The 16,584-nt window shown below is 40.9% G+C and overlaps 1 protein-coding gene across 4 annotated transcripts in view; it reads left to right on the plus strand.

Moving 5' to 3' along the window:
* The window catches only part of CDH8 (cadherin 8), a 377,915-nt gene that overhangs the window by 209,303 nt on the left and 152,028 nt on the right, over positions 1-16,584 (plus strand). For all 4 annotated transcript variants that reach the window (XM_059152871.1, XM_059152873.1, XM_059152869.1 and 1 more), the window contains 2 exons: positions 1,364-1,551; positions 4,938-5,191. In XM_059152871.1, the coding sequence (XP_059008854.1) occupies positions 1,364-1,551; positions 4,938-5,191 (442 nt within the window). The remainder of the gene's footprint in view (positions 1-1,363; positions 1,552-4,937; positions 5,192-16,584) is intronic.

A 16,584-nucleotide genomic window follows, 5' to 3' on the forward strand; every position in this document is an offset into this window, starting at 1 on the left:
TCTAGTTAGATTGTTTGTCCAAGGGACTCAGTGATTGAGTTCTGACTAGAATTAGGTAATGTTCTCCAGATTTAATTTTTCCTTTTGGTTTATAGCTCATCGAATATTTATCTTTTTCCTCTTTGTTTTGGTTGCAATGGGACTAAAACTTCCGGGTTGTCTTGAGTTTGGGTTCCCCAGAAACAGGCAGTGAGACAAGAATTTGATTATTAAGTAGTTTATCTTGGAGATGATCCCAGGAATCACCAGTAGGCGAGTGAGGATGTGTGAGAAAGGTTAGAGAGGCAGGAAGTACATTATCAAGCCAGCTATGACTGTGCGGGTCTGGAGCTTTATCCAGGAAGCTCTGAAACACTGTAAATAAAGCAGAAGAAATAGCTTGATGTTACCCTACCAGAGAGAGGAGGAGCCTGGGATTTTATATCATAAGTGGTGCGAGTCTTTGAGGGCTGCTTCCGCGAGGGCATTAATTTTCTGGTAGTTCTGGCCTGACAGGCAGTGGGTAAAATGGGTTCTGAAGGCCAGAGGAAAGCCTCAGGCAAAGAAATGCGGGAGTTGGCAGTTAGATGTAGGGCAGGTGTGTACAAAAGTGGTAATGACCAGGGGTTATGGTTGCTCCCCTCCGCCAATGAAATGAGGGAGACCAATACACCAACTAAAGCGATTTGAGTAAAAATGGGACGAATACCACTAATTAGACACATTTTACTGGCCCCATGGGAGAATGAACGTACACTGTAATTGTATTTTGCCTAGAGAGTTTTGGAGGTAAGGATTTCTGGTCTTCAGAGCAATGAGGACTTTAGTAACAGGAGGGCTGTTTTATGTGTCTGAACAGCTTGCTGCAGGGCACAGCAGAAGTTTAGTAATTGGATTTTATCAAAAATGGTCTACAAGTCTGTAAATATAAAGGTAACTTCAAAAGTGACTTTCAGTGTGTTACACATTGCATCTTTCTGTGCTGAAATTAGCTTCATATTTTATGTTGGGCAACAATGAGTATCCCCACGGGCAGCCTGTGTGATTATACAGCAAATTGGAAGGAACACTGACGTAGACTCACTAATATCCTGATATAACTCTGCTCTAAATATACATTTGGTCAACATATGGTTGAGTACATTTCATATCTCAGAAGAGTCTCGAAAAGAGATCATTTCTTCTTCTGGTATCTCTTTGTCTCTGACTCATGGAAAGAATTGTGCATTTTGCAGCAAAAGGGATACTTTTGTCTTCCATCACTGTGTTCCTAATTTCTATAGGTGTGCTTAGCACAAAGAAAGTACCCAATAAATATTTGCCAAATGGGTTACTAAATGAATGGAATTGGTGCCATGCTCAGTGTTTCTCTCTTTTTTCTAAGGTCTGTATCACTTCTCAGTACCAGAAGATGTGGTTCTTGGCACTGCCATAGGGAGGGTGAAGGCCAATGATCAGGATATTGGTGAAAATGCGCAGTCGTCCTATGACATCATCGATGGAGACGGAACAGCACTCTTTGAAATCACTTCTGATGCCCAGGCCCAGGATGGCATTATAAGACTAAGAAAGGTAAGCTCAGGGTTTGTTCATCTTCCAGATACCTCTTTGAAACTCGAGTTTTGAAGTTTATAGGAGTTGGGTGAACCCCTTATCTGTGAAAAAGTAGAGCCCTTTTTGCACCTCATACCCTTGGCCCCACTTCCTGTTTCAGCTAAAGCCAAGCCAGCCAGTCACCATGGTGTAGGTAGCTTCGTGTATCCCCTATCATATCTCTCTCATAGATGCCCCCGTGGTCTTCCCTAAGCTGAAGGAATTTGTTCAGCTCCTTTCTAGAGCACTCCAGTCACAAAGGGGAAGTCAACACTCAGAAGGTAAACCTCAAGCCATGAAGGACGTAGATTGGTAGGCACTTCTTATTCTTTTTATTTTTTTTAAAGATTTTATTTATTTATTTATTTGAGAGAGAACGTGAGCAAGAGAGACAGAGAGCACAAGCAGTGGGGAGGGGCAGAGGGAGTGGGAGAAGCAGACTCTCCACTGAATAGAGAGCCCAATGTGGGGCTCGATCCCAGGACCCTGAGATCATGACCTGCGGTGAAGGCAGACGCTTTACCAACTGAGCCACCCCGGTGCCCAGCAGTTCTTATTCTTTGGAGACATTATTCTGAGGCATATTTTGTATGGTTCTTAAGAGGATTCCCAGTAGGAAGAAGATTCAGTTGGCCACAGAGTTGGCAAGTTCCGTGGCTTTTAATCCTTCTCTGTAGAGCTCTGCCCATTTCTGCACTTCAGTTTCATGGAATATTTCCACAAAATATATTGCAGATCCCTGAGTCTTTATTGCAGACTCTGCTTTCAGGAGAACTCAAAGATAGACAAAGCAGTCCACCTTAGTCATTCTGGTCAGCTCCAGCACTAGAAAGGTGGAGCCAACCCTGCTCTCTTTGGGTATTCAACACTATGCATCAAAAGTCCAAACATTATGGTAAAGGAAGCTCATCTTTGCTTTGCTCCTGCGAGTGGAACTACCATTGGAGAAAGAACTATCTCCGTGAATAGTACAGATAATGTACTGTGATTTGCATCTACTTTTGCCAGCAGCCATTTCTTTTGTGATAGATGTGAAAAAATTTTGTACAGTATTTTCCGTATTTATCTATCATCATGACATTTGCATTCATAAAAAATTGTAGAATGCATTTCATTGTTTTGTGGGCATGGGCATTTGCATGGAAAATACCCTTTTGTCCTCATCATGAGTATTTTTTTTTTCAATATTGTTCTTCATGTCTTTTTCACGAAATAGTACAAATTAATTTCAGTTAAATATGTTGGCTCATGAATAAGAAGATAGATGGCCGAGCACACTGTTGGGAGCCAACAGTTCTTTGTCCGTTTTGCTCAGCATTACATTCATGTGATTCCAAGCTTACTGTCTAATTCTCTCTGTCATGTGACATAGGAATCTGCTTCCAGTGCTCATGTCCTCAGAATACCCCCTTGGAGACACGGTGACAATGGGAACCTGGAGTTTTCTGGATAAGATTTTATATGCAAAATCAATTGTTTAAATTAATTTTGAGGGGAAAAATGGCTGCATTTATTTTAACTCTGTGTAGAGCAACACAGGCTTTCTACCTGGCTTGAGTTTAGGTTAAGAGTTACAAAGTATTTAAAAACTCATGTTTAAAATAGAGTACAGTATAATTATACTTGAGTCAATTATTGAATAACCCAGAGCCACATTTTCCTTGGCTAATGATTCCTAATGTCATTTTTATTGTTATTATTAACTGCCATCCTTTGCTACCATAAGGTGCTTTTATAAACTGAAGCAATTAGCCGTGTGTTGTAGTTTTATTCACTGTTATTCATAAACATGGCGCTATATTCTACACATTTTGACACCAAGAAAACCATGTATTTTACTGTAGAGAACAATGTGTAGGGAGTCATATTTCTACAATTCATGGATCTTCTTTTTTTGTCTTATAAAATCCCAAGGACACCAGGATGTGTTTGTATACATTGTTATTATGTGGAGCTAAGACATAAACAGAACATAATCTGCTATACTTAACAGTGTTTGTGAAGAATTCAAAATTACAAAATTGTTACAGCAGGGGTGATTGGCAAATTAAGAAAATGCTGATGTTGAATCCTCTATTCATAGGTGCATGTGCCTGGTAATTTCAGAATAGATAGGGAAGTGAATATCTGCCTTGTTTACTAGAAAACATTTCCCCCAAAAGCCAAGTCCCATTAGAACTGAATTCAAGTAGAAAAATCAACCCCAAATTTTGAGAAAAGAATACATATTTAAGCTTGTACGGGGGTTCTGGAAGAATCCAATAATGCCAGCTTGTCTTGCAGTTTATTTTTTTTTAAATCTGCATTGCAGATTTAAAGTTCTGTTTCTTATGAAGATTTGCAGCGCACACCTGAATTGTCTCTCTGAACCTTGACAGACGTTTATTCTTGAAAGCTGACATATTAGGAGTTGCCAAGAATTACACTGTAAGGATTCTGATACAGATGGGCTTCTGAGTGTTCAGGGGACCTGCTTTCTTCTTCGTACCTCTCTTTACCTAGATCATTAGCTAGAGTCTCAGGGGCTCTTAAGGAATGACGTATTAATATGTCAGAAATATTGTCAGTAATGGTGCAATGAAGTAATTCCAAATGGCTTTCAAGAGGTTGGTGGAGGCACAGCCAGACCTAGTTATCTATATATACTGCTTTCACCCTTCCTTCTTCTAAATATAAACACAGAGAAACATGCATCTGCGTACATATTCCCTTATATGCTCACCTACTTCATAGCCCAGAACTTACAATAGAGACCTAAGAATACCCTAAAAACTAATCAACCTCAGCTCAGCCCCATGATCAGTAGAGCAGCGGTGCTTTTGGAAGTGAAATAAGAAAACACTCTTTGTTGGGATTAGTGCTAAATTATGCTTTATAATGTCTCCTTGGACTAAACAATGATTATTTCTAGTTCTTTACATTTCACACACTGTTGCAGAAATGATAAAATATTCTTCCCAGATAGAGATTGTGTTCGATGCCGCCTTATCTCCTACCAGCAGAGGCCCGATTAACGGGCTGATTGGTATGCGGGTCATACCACCACTAGTAAAATTTTATTATGACTCTGAAGTGAAATTTTGATGGCACAATTCATGACTGTGAATATTTTGTGAATTCCAAGTGAAATGAGCAAAACAAAACAAAACAATAGGAGATTAGATTCACTGAGCTTGTAGAATAAACAGATATCAATAAATGCCTGTAAAATTTACAAGTTGAGTCTGAGGGAATGGAGAGTGATCCCATTAAGGCCCACAAATGGGCTTAAATGCACATAACTATCATCTATCAGCATTAGACTCATTTGTTCTTGCTGCTGTGGTCATTAGTGGGAAACATTCATCTTTGTCATTTCTTAACAGCCTCTGGACTTTGAGACCAAAAAATCCTATACTCTGAAGGTAGAGGCAGCCAATGTCCATATTGACCCACGTTTCAGCGGCAGGGGGCCCTTTAAAGACACGGCAACAGTCAAAATCGTTGTTGAGGATGCTGACGAACCTCCTGTCTTCTCTTCGCCTACGTACCTCCTTGAAGTTCATGAAAATGCTGCTCTGAACTCCGTGATTGGCCAAGTGACTGCTCGTGACCCCGATATCACCGCCAGTCCTATCAGGTATTTCTTTTTTAAAAGGCTTACAGGCGGCATTAAAGGACAAGCACATCAGTACTCAGTGCAGTTATGTGTACATTCTGTGTGGTTGTTTTTGGTACTATGCTCACAGGACAGAGGAATTTTGGTGAACACAGTGTGTGTGAGTGCGTATGTGCGTGCCTATGTGCATAGGGACGCCTGTTCACACATGCCCACCCCAAGCTACGTATAGTACCCAGAGCCAGGAATATCAAGGTGAACGAAGTTATTGCAGCTTTCAGAGAACTCATAAAAAATGCAAAATTGCATATGTTTTGCAGTGCATCTGAGTGAATCTTTTATACTTTCTCTGCTTGATTGTGTATTTGGGTATTTTTCCCTAGCATTGGGCAAGTATTGCTGATTTGTCTTCTTTCTTTGTTGAGAGTTAAGTGAATTATATATAAGAATTTTAGGGCCATGAGGCGATTGTCTCAGTGCATTAAGAGGCCTCTGTTTTATTTCTGTGTTTGGTGTTTGACTTTGAAATTATTTTCTTATCACTTCATGGACATTTCTGATAGGTCAGCATATCTGGATTGGTACCTTTTAGACAAAGTCTTTCTCTGCCATTAAAAAAAAAAAAATCCTTTTGTTTATACTTTCCTTGCTCAGATTTTTTTTCCCAAGATGAAATAATCCTTTATTAAAGTTTTTCTGCCTTTTTTAGAAGTGAGGCTCAGCTCTGTTTTTCTTTTTTTTTTTTTTTTTTTTTCCCCCTTCCTTTGAACTGTGTACATCTTTTCTCTTGTGCCAGTCATCCAAATGACAGTACAGGTGCTCAAGCTAAATAGCTTTCTTCTGAAAGAACATGAAAATCTATAACCTGTACACTGGTCTCCAAGGGTGAAGTGTTGGCTAATGATGTGTTTGAGTGTGGATTTCAAATATTGTCTTAGAAATGCTTGTCAGGAGGGAGAGAGAGAGACAGAGAGAGAGAGGGAAGAATACAGTTTTGAAGAAGTATCCATTCTTCATTTGTGAATTAGTTGTCAGTTCATTCCAATGTATTGAAGGGATATACTTCCGGATACTCTAATCAAGGAAAGTCCAGCCATGTGAACTTTCTGGAAGTTCTGTTTATCCACTTCCTTTTTATGTACTAAATTCCCATTACTCATAAGGGTGCTGAAACTGTGAGACAGGAAGTGAAACCCACAGAACAGGCAGTGCCCCTGGTAATTTTAGTTAGGGCAAAAAATGGTTCTTTTCAGATCCAGAAAAACTGGTTTTAATATAAGCCACTTCAAACCCCAGGATAATGTTAAGTATATCCCAAAAGGATACCAAAAAAAAAAAAAAAAAGTTTCCCTCGGGGCACCTGGGTGGCTCAGTGGGTTAAGCCTCTGCCTTCAGCTCAGGTCATGATCTCAGAGTCCTAGGATCTAGCCCCGCATTGGGCTCTCTGCTCCGCAGGGAGTCTGCTTCCCCCCCCTTCTCTCTCTGCCTGCCTCTCTACGTACTTGTGATCTCTGTCTGCCAAATAAATAAATTAAAATCTTGGGGAAAAAAAAGTTTCCCTCAAAGGAGCACAATCTCTAAGAAGATAAAAATCTCACTTAAGGGTTTTGAAAAATGGTCAGTTGTCCATTCTCAGTTCTAAAGAGGTTCAGCAAGCCTTAGCCACACAGAATGCCCATATTTGCCCAAGAGAACTCTGTCTGTCAAAGAGCCAAGTGTTGAAGACAAGGTCAGTAAGTAACCAGAAAACGAGATGGACACGGTCATCCCTTTTCTGACTACATGTTGAGGTTATGAAATGGCTCTAGATTGAAATGCTGATCTATAAATACGGGCAATGATATCTGTTGAATAATGAATCTGTCCTGTTTTATGTTACTGCGTTTTCTCTGAAAGAACACAGACAGGAACAATTGCCACTTTCCTCGCATCTCCAAGCATGAGACAGAACAAAGGCAGTGAGTAAGATGGGTTCAGCGGAATGACAGGGCCAGTTTTAACAGTGGATTTGACAAGAGTTTTACTCTTTTCAGCAAGGGACACAAGACGGGCTCAGGAATATGCCAAGCTAGGGGTGCTTGCTGGGGCGGGGGGGAGGCTTCAGATATTGGGGTAATCTCACATATACTCCAAACATGGTATCCATAGTGCCCTGGAAACAGACTTCCAATGCAGGGACATGGTCTAAATCAGCTAGAGATGAGAACTCAGGAACTTGTCATTCCCTAGTGATGGCAACCTGGACTTATAGAACTGGTTAAAAATCCAGGTTTTTGATTGCTGACATAATTTTGCACGTTTTGTTATCTATCCATTTACTGATGCAAACATGGGGATTTACTGACACTGTTTCCAGTACCCAGGGAATCCAGTGATGATTGTCTTTGTCATTAATTGTTGTTATTATTACTGTTGTTATTTTTGTTATTACTACTGCTTTGAAATTAGTTTATTTTTTTAGAGAGGGAGGTGGGGAGGGGCAGAGGGAGAGAGAGAATCTCAAGTATGCTCCATGCCCAGCTGGGAGCCTGATGAAGGGTTCCATCTCAAGTCCCTGAGATCATGACCTGAGCCAAAATCAAGAGTCGGACACTCACCTGACAGAGCCACCCAGGCGCCCCAAGTTCTTACCACTGCTTTGAAAGGCTGGAGAGGAAGCTTGAAGCTGCTTAGCAACTACTGCCCAGCTTAGGAACATTTTGTTTTCAGGCAAACCTAAAGGGGATTTAAGACTGTGTTACCAGGAGAGATGGATAGATTAAATAGCATCTGATGACACGGACATGTCTGTGCCTCTGATAGATTAAAAGCAAGCACTCGTTCCTTGGCATCTGTGGTCGCCCCCAAAGAAGGGGTGAATACTGTTTCAAAGCATTTCACTATAGGGTTCTGATGTGCATGCCACTCGGAAGGCAAGTCCCACAGAGGTCTGAATGCAGGGGGATTGGCTTCATGGGATGAGAACGTAAGAATCATGAACTGCGTGTTTCAGCGCCTGTTCTGCTTTTCTGCATTTGTTGCCCACCCCCCGACCCCTCCCCCAACCCCACTTCTTTGGGTTATAGAGAGCAGCTTTCGTCTTTCTTTGCACAATTGGTTAATTTGAGTAGAAAATTAAATTTGCTGACTAGCCAGAGCAATGCATGGTTCCTTATGAGTCTAGCAGACAGATTTAGAGCCATTTAACCTTTTTAAACAGAACTAAAGGACACAGATATTCAGGGAATTACCGAGGAACAAATAGCTGTGCATTATTGTCTCTTTAGAACTGTTGTATGTCGTATGCTGACAAGAATGCACCCATCTTTCAGGGGGATGTTCACTTTGCCATCCAGCAAGAAATAGGCATTTATTTTGGCATTTGCTGTGTTAAAATATCCAGTCCTTTATTCGTTGATCAACTTCCCCTAAGGCTCAACTTTTGAGAGCATGTCATTGAGCTATTTCCAAATAGCATGAATTTTAAAATTCTTATACTTAAACCTATATCTATACCTATAACTTTACCTATACCTCCATCTGTACATTTATCTTTGTGTAAGATAAAAAGATATAGGGAGTCTCACCTTCTCCCTTCCAGGAACATTAATCAAACATTTGCTACTTTTTGGGGTGCCTGGGTGGCTCAGTGAGTTAAGCCTCTACTTTCAGCTCAGGTCATGATCCCAGGGTCCTGGGATTGAGCCCCGCATCGGGCTCTCTGCTCGGGGGAGAGCCTCCTTCCCTCTCTCTGCCTGCCTCTCTGACTACTTGTGATCTCTGTCAAATAAAAAAAAAAAAATCTTTAAAAAAAACTTTGCTACTTCTTTTCAATGCTTTATGTATCTCAGTAACATCGAATAATGTGGGGTAAAGTATCTAAAAGATGTTATGCTTTGAACTTATGTAGACTAAAATTTGAATCCTTTCATTGCTACTTCCTCCAGTAGCTGGTCTCTGGACTTCTCTGAGACTCGGTCTCTTCTTCTTTATTTTGGGATAATATCATGTCCCTCACAGGGTTAATGAAATAAATAAATTATCAAATTAAAAAATGGAGTAGCTATTAGCATTGCCATTTAATAAAACCGCCATCTATGTATATTGTAAATGCAAATGAAAAATCCAGTGCTTATTTTTTTAATTTTTTAAAAAGATTTTATTTATTTATTTGACAGAGAGATCACAAGTAGGCAGAGAGGCAGGCAGAGAGAGAGGAGGAAGCAGGCTCCCCGCTGAGCAGAGAGCCCAATGTGGGGCTCGATCCCAGGACCCCGAGATCATGACCTGAGCCGAAGGCAGCGGCTTAACCCACTGAGCCACCCAGGCGCCCCTCCAGTGCTTATTTTAACAGAGATTCTTCTCCTAAAGGTTGCTGACTATGTAGCATTATCTGTTTTTCCTGTAACAGTTACTGGCTAAAACAGTTTATTTAGCCTCAGTTGGTGTAATCTAGCCCTGCTGCTGTTGTGAATATTGTTCCTAGTGACTGGTCAGTATGCAGCAAGTGTGCTGAATGCACTCATTTCATTCCCTAACTCCTCTCCTGTAGGATAACATACTAATTTCCTCAACTTAGCAGATGAAGAATCTATGGATAAAAAACCTAAGTTGCTGGGTAGCACACAAAGAATCAAGAGTGGAACTGAGATGCGTACCTAGGTTTTTCTGACGGCACAATGTCTTATCCGCTGTCCCTCTGCCACACTTTCTTTCCCCGTGTTCTCAGGGACGTCGGCTATGTCTCTGCTTGTGGAACAGCTTAGCAGGACCAGTTTTGGGGTTTTAAAAAAAGATTTTATTTATTTATTTATTTATTTATTTATTTGACAGATCACAAGTAGGCGGAGAGGCAGGCAGAGAGAGGGAAGCAGGCTCCCTCCTGAGCAGAGAGCCCGATGTGAGGCTCGATCCCACGACCCTGAGATCATGACCTGAGCCAAAGGCAGAGACTTTAACCCATTGAGCCACCCAGACACCCCAGCAGGACCAGTTTTAATTGAAATCATAAACTACTCATTTTCTAAATGGCCTCATTCCATTTGGGATGCATACCCACAAGAAAAGAAAATATCCCAGGTCTGTGGAATTCACCAGAGCATGGATGCGAATGCTCCTGGCTCCACAGTCCAACCCCTTTGTATGGGTTTTGTTGCTATTGGCTGTCAACCCAATTGTGATTAAGGAGGTAAAAGAAGAAAGAATCTTCTAACAATAGCATAAATCAGATCAGACATTGTGCTAAGTTCCTATTATGTATCATTTCACTTATTTCTCATAAAGACTGCAGTGAAGTAGTCTGTATGATTTTAGTTTCCGGAGAAAGAGCTGAGGCTCTAAAAGGTTGAGTTCCCTGTGTGTGGTCATAGAGTAGGGGGTGCGGGGCCAGGATTTAAACCTAAATTTCTTCTGACCATTGCTACCGTATCTATGCATGCTTTGCTTGTTCTGGCATTTTGCATGAGGGGTGGGATGGCGACAATTCATGTTTACTGAGCCCATCCTTTGTGACAGACACTTTGAAATGCTTTTATATGCAGTTAACTGTTTATCGATCAGGTAAAAATTTTCAGCATAACCTAAGTGTTAAAATATCATCCAGTGCCTTCCTGTTAACCTGCTGTGGCTCATTTTCCCCCCCTTTTAATACATTTATGTCAAGTGTGTATTTGGTGTTACCATGGTGTTGAGATGATATGTGATGGTTGTTTTTAGGCAGTTGCTTCCTATTTCTTTCAGAGCATGAGCTGCTTAAAATAAAAGTGGGGGTGATGGCCATTCAGCAGGCAGAGTAGACGGACACATGACCATGGTAGCCACAATGCTCTGTTGTCCTAATTCCTCTCCTGAATGTAAGTGCCCACTCAACATAAGAGATTGCATTTTCTTCTTCCTATTTGAACTCGGGCATTTTTACAATTCACTGCAGTTACCTGGCTTGCTATTAATGAGCTCTTTTCCTGACAACACTCTCCTTACGTTCCTGATGTCCAGCGATGCAAAAGTGGGAATATTCCACACTGTTGAGAACCTCACATTAATTTAGAGTGTAGACTGTCTATTGATCGACTCCTCCGTCTTGTAGTAACTCCTGTATTTGGTTAGGACTTAGTTTTTGTCTATTTAATTTTACTTATCATCCGCATTATTTTTTGGTGATAAGAACACTTGACACCAGCTCTATTCTTTAACAGATTTTTAGGTGCATACTATAATATCTGTCATTAACTCTAGGCACAGAGTTGTGCAGTACCTTTCTAGAACTTAATCCTTCTGTGTAACTGAAACTTTACACCCAATGATTAGCGACTTCCCATTTCCCCCTGCCCCCAGCCCCTGGCAACCACTGTTCTGTGCTTTTATGAATTTGACTATTTGAGATTATCTCCTGTAAGTAGAATCATGTGGTCCTTGTCCTTCTGTGACTGGCTTATTTCACTTACCATGATGCTCTCCAGGTTCATATCTGTTGTGGTGCATCATAGAAATTCCTTCTTTTTAAGGCTGAATCGTATTTCATTCTATCTATAGGCCATATTTTCCTTATCCATCCATCTGTCGATGGTCAATTACATTGCTTCCACATCTTGGCTGATGTAAAGAGTGTTACAATGAACATAGGAGTGCTAATCTATCTTCAAATCCTGGTTTCGATTGTTTTGGATAAATACCCAGAAGTAAGATTGCTGGGTCATATGGTGATTCGATTTTAAATAATTTTGTAGGAACTCCCATACTGTTTTCCACAGGGGCTGCACTTCTTTGCATTCTCACCACCAGTGTGCAAAGATCTGGTGCACCGACTGAGTCCTTTTAAAAAATCATTAAAACTTGGTCACTTAGGTTCTGCACACTTTTAGCCAGATACAAGTTTGTCTCCCAGTTCAGAGGCACCAAGTCTTCGAGTCATTGTTCCAAAAAACTCACTGTACTTGCTAATTCAATCACCAGTAGTTAATGCATCTGTGAAATCATCCATTCAGTCAGATAGCTATTTATTCATTATTTTTTCATGTGTGCGTGTGTGTTAAAGGATTTATTTATTTTGTTGTACAACTAGTATCAGCATAACTCGGGTTTTCCTAGGGAATTTCTGTAAAGACAAAGCCTCTGCCCTCATGGACCTTATTGTACAGTAGGGAGGATGCTGCATAGCCACGGAAAACCCAAGCTCTTCACATTTACCTAATTAGATACGTGCTCTCTAAAAATGATAAATAAAGATAGATTATGGAACTTGAGGGTCACACCGAGGGAGAAGTTTCCTAGTTTCATAATGAATTTGAACAGAAGCAACCATAGATACCCAATGATGCTAAGGGGGAAATACCCCACAGTGTAGAGACCAAATATTAATTTGGAGAGGGGACTCTGTGTATATAATTTTTTTCTCTAATCCTCTCTTTCTCTGTTTTTCTAAAGAAATACATTGGGTAGGAAAGGGCTCCTTTTTCTCCTTAGAGGAATAATAAATAATATGTGATGCAGGGACCTTAGAATCCTGGGACTAGCAGAACCAGATAATATTATTTATTAAAGCAGTTAGAACAACCAGTGGAGCAATTAGAGGCAAAAAGCTGAAAACTTGTAGATGGAATTTTTGATACTAAAAGTGCATGCGAGAAAATGTTAAAATGGTTTCTTTAGGCATAATAACAAAAGCTAGAATGAAATTAAGCAGTAAGAAAGAAACAGTTGGAGTTCAGTGAAATATAATAACTGATTCATAACTAAGGGGTTTATTTCATTATAAGTGGCTCTAAACAGCATCTTCACTTGCAGTTGGCTCCAAATTGCATCTTCCTATAAATTTTCCATATAGAGGCTGCAAACCAATGTTTAGCAAAAATATTTTTTATATCATAAAAGTGCATTTATGCCTGTTAACTTTGAAAAACAGATACACACTGCCTTTCTCCAAGAGCAGCATCTCCCTGTGTTCGCAGGGACACGATTGGGGGATTAAAGATACTGTGGCCATGTCAAGTCGAACCGCAGTTTCTTTGCACTAGGACTTCGCAGGAATGTTAATTGGCTAAAGCGTGTCGCACTTTATAAGAAAGAGAAAACGTAAGCAGCGCGTTCCATCTTGGAACTTTGTGTGGTTTTGCAGAGCGTCTGGAGTGTAAGGGAGGACCCTCGAGCTCCGTGCTGGTCGGTGCTCTAGATGAGAACGTGTTGAGCATTGCAAGGATTGCAAACCTTATTCCTCTATGTTGAACAGGATATGCAGCTCTTTTGTTACTGTATGAGTCTACCACCCCCCCTTCCCCTCCTTTTTTTTTTTTTTTTCTTTCTGTAGGACCCACTTAAGGGAGACTCATGGCTTTGGCGAATACTTTGACTCTATTACTTAGGCCGGGGGCCATTAAACTAGATAGCCTGTGTGCCAAACCTGGCCTACCACCTTTCTTTAAATGAAGTTTTATTGGAACACAACCATCCTCATTCTTTTTATGTCCTATAATGGCAGAGTCGAGTAGCAGTGACAGGGGGTGTACGGCCTGCTGAGCCTAAAATATTTGCTTGACAAAAACATTTGCCAACCGCTACCCTAGATGGATTGGGGTCTGGATATTCATCTGTAATTTGAATAGCTAGCTCCCATATCATTCCGGAATCTTATGTTGTCTCAGAAACTACCTACAGATTAAAAAATAATAATAATAAACATTTTTTAAATCTGCAGCAGTCAAAGAAATTCTCTGCATGACATTCCAGCTGTATGTGATGGAAGCGACTTCCCCCAAGCTTTCCCGAGAGCCCCTGGGACATTGGTCCTCATGGGACCCACGGCAGAATATACTTATGTTGAGTCTGCCAGAAAAGTCTGGTTTTGTTTCGTGTAGCTTTGGAGCCCATCCTTCTAACTACCCTACAGGCTATGAACGGGCATCCTGAAAAATGCCGTGATGCTTTACCTGCTTGAAGTGAGGAATTTACTTGTTTCTTGCGTGAGTTGATTATAAAACACCATTTTTTTCCCTCCATTCTCCAGACCTCATTGATGACTACAATAATACAGGGTTTCTAGAATACAGGCTGGTGACTGCCTTACCCAAACCCTGGTCTCTGCATTTTGAGGTCTTGGTAAATTCTCTGAGTAGCAGTATTTCTGTATCTAAAAATATAAAATGGCATGAAGTAGAAATTCACTTGGAGGAGGCCTGCTGTATGTAGTATGTTCCACACACTCGGACAGGTATCCTCTGTTGTGAGACTCGCTATTCAACGAGTGATACTGGAAATAATGTCTGGATTTTCATTTGTGCCTATTTGGTATTTTGTTTTATTTTATTTTAAGATTTTATTTATTTATTTGACAGAGAGAGAGAGATCACAAGTAGGCAGACAGGCAGGCAGAGAGAGAGCGGGGAGGGGCAGGCAGGCTCCCTACTAAGCAGAGAGCCTGATGCAGGGCTCGATCCCAGGACCCTGGGATCATGACCTGAGCCGAAGGCAGAGGCTTAACCCACTGAGCCACCCAGGCGCCCCACCTATTTAGTATTTTAATATAGTGCCCTGCACAGGTTATCTCATTTATACTTCATGACAGTAACTGTATGGATTACATATTCTATTACATATTCTATCGCACTTACCAAATTGTTACAGGCTGTTTTCCCTGGGAGTAGATGCGAGTCTGAAGTACAGGGTGTTTGTTAGGGATCAGCCCCCATAAATGGAAGGGGACAAAAAGCAGGATGAGCAGGGGGAGACATCTAACAGCATACAGTTCCTGCAAAAGCTTGGCCCAACCCAGTGGGTCTCTCAGGAATGAATGTTGGTCATCAGAGGAGTCCTGCCTCAGGCCAAAAGGACCTTTATCCCTCTACTTGCTTAATCTCCAGATAAACTCTGGAGCATAGACTCTCAGATTGGAAGGAGTGTATAGCTGAGGGCTTCCTGCTGACCCTTCCGCACACAGCTCAGGCATCCTTCCTCAAAGGAAGATCTGCACAGCGTGTCTTCATGTCAGTCATGGATCAGAGCTCTGAGCCTCTTTATTAGGGAAGTAATTTGACTAAATTCATCATGCTAGCCATGTAGTTCCCAAACACGTGTTGGCACCACACTACAGTATCTTCCTTTAGGCAAGTAGAAACTTGTTCTGCATTTTGACATACAGACACCGAAGGGCCAGATGGGAGCGCTGAAATGCTCTCCGTGTAGTATGGCCGTGGTTATCCAAAACCATAAGACTGCATGAATTTATAAAATATGTTACAAAATATTTTAACCCATTGAGCCATGCAGGTGCCCCCCCCCTTTTAAAGATTTTATTTATTTATTTGACAGACCGAGATCACAAGTAGGCAGAGAGGCAGGCAGAGAGAGAAGGGGAAGCAGGCTCCCTGCTAAGCACAGAGCTCGATGCGGAGCTCTATCTCAGGACCCCTGAGACCATGACCTGAGCCGAAGGCAGAGGCTTTGTTATAAAATATTTTAAAACAAGTGATCTAGAGTCATAAAAATAGCGAAAAATAAAAGGAAAATTCTGATCTTGCCTTTAAAAGTTTCTGTGGTTTTTTGTTTGTCTTTGTGTTTGTTTTCTGATTGGTGAAGTCTTTGTCTCCTCTAGGGAATAAAATTTGATAGTAATGTTTATATTCCGAGAGAAACAAAGATGCTTGTGTAGGCTGAGCAGTGTTATCTAACATTGTTGTACTCATAAGGCAAAATAAATCCTCTATTTTGCATCCCAACAAAGGGAGATTGACATCCTTATCTGATGTTCAAATATTTATGGGAGTCATTTCAACCGAGCCTTTATTTCTCCTTATATTTCTATTCTCTGATTTGACACAAGGTATTATACAACCTTGCTGTTGATAAAGGACAATCAGATTTGACTTTGTGTTACAGAGGAAAACATAATATTGCATATTTGAGAAGAGAAGGTGTTAAAAATGGAGAAATGCCATCTCTATCCACCTATCAAAAGTTTATTAGCTTTATGCTATGTGTCTGGAGCCAGTTTGCTGGGGAGTGAAACCGTTCAAGTTGAAGTATCTTCCAAATGTGCCTCGGGATGCCAATCAAGTTTGGGGATGGTCTACTGAGGTGTGTGGCTCCACAGTAAATAAGATTTATGAAAGTCCTTAAGATGGGTCACAGCTATGGGAAATATATTTAATACTGCAGAAGACAGCAGAAGACCTAAATGTCCTTCCAAAGCCAAGGGTGTGAAATTGGAGATAACAGATATGGAAAGGGAACAGGATCCAGAGGGTGGTGAAGTATGGGAGATGTGCTCACTGGAGAAAGGGGAAACCTGTCTGGATCACCTTTATTAAACATCAGGTACATGATATTGGACTTTGCACTTGCTTACGTGTACAGGACTATGTTAGGCCATGTAGGCAGGCATTGTGTTTAGGGATGACTACTTTTGATGAGAAATACTTTTGTCCCACTAGAGAGAATTGCATTTG

Source organism: Mustela lutreola, chromosome 16, assembly GCF_030435805.1.
Source record: "Mustela lutreola isolate mMusLut2 chromosome 16, mMusLut2.pri, whole genome shotgun sequence".
Lineage (NCBI taxonomy): Eukaryota > Metazoa > Chordata > Mammalia > Carnivora > Mustelidae > Mustela > Mustela lutreola.